The 6950-nt window shown below is 37.1% G+C and overlaps 2 protein-coding genes across 2 annotated transcripts in view; one reads left to right on the top strand and one right to left on the bottom strand.

Annotated features, from left to right (window-relative positions):
• Positions 1-3100, bottom strand: part of mfsd8 (major facilitator superfamily domain containing 8) — a 16318-nt gene extending 13218 nt beyond the window's left edge. Inside the window, exons 1-2 of the mRNA XM_015401228.1 lie at positions 2756-3100; positions 2541-2623 (exon numbers count right to left, since the gene is read on the bottom strand). Coding sequence (XP_015256714.1) covers positions 2541-2623; positions 2756-2811 — 139 coding nt within the window. The 5' untranslated portion in view covers positions 2812-3100. The remainder of the gene's footprint in view (positions 1-2540; positions 2624-2755) is intronic.
• A 3183-nt stretch (positions 3101-6283) lies between these two features.
• Positions 6284-6950, top strand: part of LOC107102069 (butyrophilin subfamily 2 member A2-like) — a 6451-nt gene continuing 5784 nt past the window's right edge. Inside the window, 2 exon segments of the mRNA XM_015401232.1 lie at positions 6284-6503; positions 6633-6695. Of these exon segments, the coding sequence (XP_015256718.1) occupies positions 6476-6503; positions 6633-6695 (91 nt within the window). The 5' untranslated portion in view covers positions 6284-6475.

Genomic DNA, 6950 nt, shown 5'->3' with positions numbered 1-6950 from the left:
AAAAACAATATTTTCATCTTTGTGTGTTTGCGTTGATACAGCCATCAGCCAATAACAGTTGCCGTAACATGTGTTGTTTCGATTAAGCCTGGACTGGACATCCATCAAATGTGGCATTTACTGTGTTTGTGTTCAGGGATGCTCTCCAGTTTCAAAGATTGATGGCTGGTGACAAATTAATTGTGTGCGTTTTCTTTTGCGTATTCGCTGTTCACTTAGTAGTTTATCATTATTGTGGTGAATGGTGCTCTGGCATTACCTTACCAAATGAAAAATTTAGTTGCATTTGGCAAGTTTTAATTTCGGGGCCTTCCTGTATGTGTGCTTCTCTCTCCTTGAAACCTCACTCGGCTTTAGCAGAAGGCCGCTCACACTGGGCCTGGTTCTACTGGATATTTCTTCCTGTTAAAAGTGAGTTTTTCTCTCGACAGTCGCTGCACACATGCTCTATGGGAGGGATTGCTAGAGTCAACGGCAAATGCAAGTGAATATCACTGCCACAAGCTCATCAAGGGGGAGCAGGTTCTGCAAGTCAATAAGTTGATGCAATCCGCTGGATTTCCTTAGATAGAAAACTTTGAATCAATCTGACTGTATGATCTGGTTAAATGGTGCTTTGAGATGGCATGGGTTATGAATTGGCACAATATTAATAAACTGAATTGAATTAATCAAAAAAAGCACACAGTACTCAGAGCAGTGGCGCAAGGGTAAAATGCACAACTCATGTATGGAGGTCTTTGTCATCAACACAGTGGTCACGGGTCTGAGCCCGTTGACCTGTGCCACATGTCTTCCCCCCGACCTCTTAACCCTATTTCCTGTCAGCATGCATTCAAATAAAGGCTAGAGAAAAACAGGACTAGCTGCACAGTAGACATGATTGTGAAGCCCGGTCCTTTCAATAGATTTTCAAGGCATGACTGCAGAGTTTTAAAAGCTACTCAACACAGGTTTATCCTGAACATCAGCTATTACAACTATTGCTTTCTTTGTTATTGGCCACTCCTCAACTAGAGACAAGGTCAGACTGTTAACTGGTCCAAATCAAGGTACATTTTGTATTTCATTTCACAGCTGTCATCACTGCCCAAAAGCACCAGTTCTAATCAACATGGTCTCACTGAGCTTTATTGGCCAGTAAAGTGGCCTACATTAAATCCAACAGAAAAGCTATGGATAATAAAGAGGAAGATGTGATAAAAAAAAAAAGAACTCAATGAGCTGAAAGCTGCTACTGAAGCAGACTGGGCCCCTTTAGCACCAGAGCCGAGGTTCAGGTTGATATCATCCATGCCACTCCATATTGACACAGTATTTCATGCAAAAGGAGGACAGACAAAGAACTGGATGCATACCTCATAACTGCATGGACATACTTTTTAGCACATCCCAGTGTATCGTATATCTCAAGATAATGTTTTGTTAGTTTGATATGATTTGCCTGACAAACAAAATGTATGTTTTTGCTGCAAAATCATAACCTAATATATAATCTAATATAAATAAAACACCTTAACTACTCTGTCCATAGGCAAGTTTCACTTGTTTTAAATGTATCATTGGCGTGGGTTTGCATAGGGACCATAAGGACTTGTCCCTACCAGTAATTGTATGTGAATAACATGTTTGTAATTTACAATACGGTGTTGTTGCAGCCCTCGCTTCTTTTCTCACAACTTGTATATTGAAGTCAATATTTTAAATGCTCAGTTTCAGTTGCTTTTATGGTTCCTGCGCCCATGTAAATACAATAAATCTATTTGCATTCCCTTGAATATGTTATTTTTCTTGTTTTACAATACAGAGAATATCAGCATATCAGATAAAAATAATAAGAGTGGGTTTTACCTCTGCACAATTCTATTTCTTCAAAAGAAAACACCAGATAAATACACATACAACAGACATATTTAGACTACATTTGGATAAAAAGGCATATATTTACCTTCTGTCTTAGTCAAGTTCAAATGTAACTCTTTTCAAAGTGTTATGTTGTCCCTATTTTACATTATTCTGAGCCACTGATGCTTCAAACATTGATCAACAGCAAATTGTGTGTGTGTAGTGCTAATCAAATTTGTATATGTATTGTATATTTGTATATGATGCTCACATCAAGCATAAATAAAAATTGGAGCGTGCATAAGGAGTAGGACCAATGACATCAGACCAATTAAACTTAAGAGCAATAGTGCGCAAACCAAAGTTGAGATCAAACCTACGCGCTTGAAATGTATTAATGTGATAAATTACCTTCTTATGATCTTTTAATTCACTAAGATGTGCTTGTGTAGTTTTGTTAAATATTCACTGCTTATTTTTACTACTATTTCCATCCCATAATTTCCTTATCCTTTCTTGGAGTCTAGCTTCCTGCATTCCCTTTTTTCTAATTCTAGCAGAAATTAATTGATTAGTTATTTTATGAAACTAGATGGACAAGGTATGATTATATATATATATATATATATATATATATATATATATATATATATATATATATATAAAGGACCATAAGGCATGACAGTTCCCCTCACCTACACTGCTGAGGAACATAGTGAAGTATAAAACTCGGATTGACCTCCACCGGCTTCTGTAGTCGTCATCCTGGGAGTCATCACTGCTCACAGACAATAACAAAGATTTATGATGAAGGATGAATTAAAACAGCCAAAACAAACACATTTAAATCTTCACTAAATATGCTTCACAACTTCCTGTAAAAGTTGACCGTTTGAACTCTGTAACTCACCTGCTGGCATCGTCCCGCAGCAGCGGAGTGGTTTCGTCTGGGTCAAGATGCGACATTTTAAATAATTGAGTGATGCGGAGAAAGTTATAATGATGTCTTAAGTCTCCATATAGACGCGGATCAGTGACCTATCCTGCCCACAGTGGACTCCTGCTCTTCCGTGAAGCTCCTGGAAGCTAGCTACACTTTGAATATAGCCTTAGCCCCTCAAAATATCACCTAAACATTAATTATCTTAACAAATATTAAACATGCAGTTAAAAGGAGGCATTTATAACTGATGTTACAGTCAATACGTAACATAAAACCTGACAGAACTGGACTATGACACCAGGGCAGCTTAATTATTATTGGCGCAGGAAGTAAGTAGCAACATCCGGTTAGGTCTTTCAAAATAAAGCGTACACAAATTAGGTTTTGCTTCTTTTTGAAATTAGCTCTTAAAAATAGATAAAGTTTACGTTTTAATAAGAACAATGGAGCAATACTGGATGATCGTATTGTTTTTCTGTTTTAATTTTAACATCTGTTTGTTTTATTTTGAAAAGAACGCTAACTGAGACCTGTATCAGTTACGCCTAAATCCGTTCAACTTGATGCATCGCTCTCACGTGAGAACATGACCAAACAAACATGAAAAAATCTCTGAACTGGTTTTGTGGTTGGATCAAAAGTGAAGTCCTGCAGAGAAAAAATGGCCTTGAAGAAGCTCAGCAGAGTTGTAAATAAATGCATTTATGTAGTGGTTCGACATATTGTATGAGAGATTTTTAGGCAGTCTGGAGTTTTAAATAATATATTTTTTAAATACGTTACAGTAATAACAATATTAGAACAATATTGAGGAGTATAAAAAAATTGCAGTTCCTCTTTTGATTCTGAATACCAAAATTATTAAAAGTGTAACATACAGCGTCTAAAAAATGAAAAGGGTAAAAAAAATATGTCTAAATAAGAAGTGTTTTAGTTCAGTTTGATAGCTTATTTATTACGTGTTCAGTTCACATCAAGTCCCCATTCCTGTCACGTCTTTCTTTTCCATTGTCTCGCACTAAACACAGTAACATTAACTAGATTACATTTCCTCTGTGGTTAGAATAAAAGCTTATCTGTAAGACAAACATGTATTTCAAAATAAATCATGTATTTACAGATCTTCTTAATTAAACTTTTTTTTCAGGCAAATTAACATAAAACTTGTCAGTACACTAAAATGTTTTTATTTCCATTTCACTGAGTTGCCTGATCCTGACCCTTTCTACCTCTGGACCTCAGAGCCTAAATGTTCCCGTTCTGATCTGTTTGCCTAAACTGTTTTCAGTCTGCTGCTGGATTTCTGCCTGTCTGTATACTGAAACCTAACATTTCTTCCTGTCACCATCCTGGATTTCCCTTCAGTACCACTTTGGACCTTGGATCTTCTGGCTCTGACTACCGAGCATGTCTTCAGCACTGGCTTTGGCTTTGCCCTCTGCTTTCCTTCATCTGCTCTGCTCTGATCTGATCTCCTGCTTTTTCCCACCTTTGGGACATCAACTTCTGGGACTCTCTGGGTGGCCCCAACTGCTTCTTGTTGGCAGCCGACCCACTAGATCCAACCTCGTCCATCCGGCACGGACTGAACTATAAGACCAGAAGTTCCTGCCTTAGACAGCGACGCTATTCTCTGCGGTTCCATTATTAATAAACGTTCGGTTAAATCTGTCTTTCGTCCTCGAATACTGGGTCCTTTTTTTTCTGAGCCTGACAAAATCTGCAACATTGGAATTTCCAAGTATGTGTTCTAAACAAATAATTGACTTATAATCAGATTTATTAGAACACATTTTATTCTATACTATTAATTTATAATGTCTTCATAAGGAATTTCTTTCAGTGTTGTAGTGTTATCACCGTCCACTAGTGGGTACCACTCTAGGGGGGAATCGCACTGGTATTTGCAAGAGAAGTAATGCCAGAGCATAGGCATCAATGTTATTTTTAGATTAAGTCTTAGTTTTAGTGTTAAGGACTAAAACTATTATTAGTTTTAGTGACATTTTAGTTGTTACGATATGTGATAGTTCGGTTTTAGTCGACTAAAACTGTTTGGAATAACAACCAGATTCTTTACCACACTGACAGCTCTAGCCTAGATCCTGCAACAGCTGGGTATAGAATGCTGCCGTGCAGTTCATCATTGCTGTTGGCAGAAAACTTTGATTTGTGGAATTCAAATAAACCTTTTTATGAATTAATGCCCTACTTTATGAAAAAGTGTGTCACAATAGCTGTGAAAATGGCAAATCTAGCTCAACACATAATATTGGTTAATATTGATGACAGACAAACAAAATGTACAATGAAGAAATTGTTTTAGACATATAAGGTTTCCATTCAAAAGCAAACACTTCCTGATCTACTATGAATTATGCATTACACAGAGATAAATAAAATTGTCATTGCTCCATAAAAAGCAAAGAACAAAAACATTCTTCTGTGTACTCTGGCAGTTTTGGCTTTATTTCATCAATTTGCCCCTTTGTTACTGCTGCTCAGGGGTCAAAATAGATTTAAATTCACAGGGTTTTGAAATAAAAAAAAAATTATACGGAGAGAACCTACATAATTGCTTTGTAATGCCATGATATTCCAAACCTAAATTGAATGAATATGCTAGAAACGAGAAATAGAAATAGATAGAAACGAGAACCATGTACCTTTTCATTTGGCTCTTATAAATAAATAAAGAGTATCCAATGAAATATTTTCTTTGAATATAACTTAGGGATTCATTTTGGTAGAAATTAAAGAATGTTTAGAATCACCTCCTGTGAGCTGGAAGGCATAAAATCTTGATAGTTAGACAAAGGGATTTTTTTACGCTCGGCAGAGGATGAACAGCAACATATAGTTTATTAAGTAGCAAGAGCAGGAAGAGTCATACTGCTGAGAGTGAACCATCAGTGCAGACTGAGCTAAGCCATGCAAAGACGCATTTCTGCACAAGCACAGCCGGGAGAGCAGCGTTTGTCAGAGTTGAGCATGCAGTACCGAACAATTCCTTGTTATTTTCTCTCCTACCGCTGTTGCCATGGTCTGTCTGTGGTCATGCAGAATGGGCAGCACTGCCAGGTGGGCGGCATGACCAAACAAGACAAAAACTGACACCCATGAGTCGTCAACTTTTCGTCAAAGATCCATGTTCAGCTCGTCAGTTCTTGTTATCGTTAAGTATATAGAATTGCACATGTGTTAATTCATAGTTTTGATGCCTTCACTGTGAATGTATAGTCATGAAAATAAAGAAAACTCTTTGAATGAGAATATATATATATATGTCTGTCTGTCTGTCTGTCTGTCTATCTATTCTCCCTTTCTCCATTTAGGCTAACATTTGATCGTTCACGCTCTCTGTAGTTCTCCTGTGCGCGAGCACAGGGCTGCTGTTACGCGCCTATAGCGAGCATGCGCGTTTCCTGTCGCTTGTGGCGCCTGTGCCTGCGCTGTGCGGAAAAGAAGGGAAAACCCTGTCATTAAAATAGAAAGTGAAAGTATTCTGAACGGACAGTGTTGCGCCTGTTTCTTTCCTTCGTTATAATTTGGCCTCGTTGTGAAGCTGATTTAAGATCAGACTGATCTGAATAAGATAAAATCAGATCAAACCTCGCGTCGTCAGGAAGAATCCAACACCGGGTGTTTTTTTTTAAATTTGTGTGACCTTTGATTTATACAGACACAATGAGTCGGCTGGGATCTGCAGCTCTAGGTAAATATCACCCAGATTTTGTCTTATAGCTGTTTTTTTTCACCATGTTACGATTTATAGACCATGCTTGTCTTCCTATGATTGCTACTATTGTTTATAATATTGTTTCTTTTATTTTACTTCTTACAGATAAATCGATGTTTCTCTTTTGTTTTGTGGCGCTGCTCACTCCATCAGGCTATTCTGCCCCTGGTAAGTACCGCCAATTAAACTGTCTCATTAGTCAGTTATTCTGCAGAAGTTTAAACCCTAAGGGTCAATTTTTTGTTAATATTTCTAGTTTATATGTTTATCTGACATAATTCTTCTGATTAATAAGTATTTCACTCAGTAGATCGTTCAGATTGTGCAGTTTCCACTCATTTATTGGAGGTTTGACCAAGTAATTGTATGTGTGTGTATATATATATATATATATATATATATATATATATATATATATATATA

The sequence above is a fragment of the Cyprinodon variegatus genome, unplaced genomic scaffold (genome assembly GCF_000732505.1).
Source record: "Cyprinodon variegatus isolate N-32 unplaced genomic scaffold, C_variegatus-1.0 Scaffold1196, whole genome shotgun sequence".
Lineage (NCBI taxonomy): Eukaryota > Metazoa > Chordata > Actinopteri > Cyprinodontiformes > Cyprinodontidae > Cyprinodon > Cyprinodon variegatus.
Note: the sequence above shows the minus strand (reverse complement) of the source record. Positions and strands in the feature narration are given on the sequence as shown.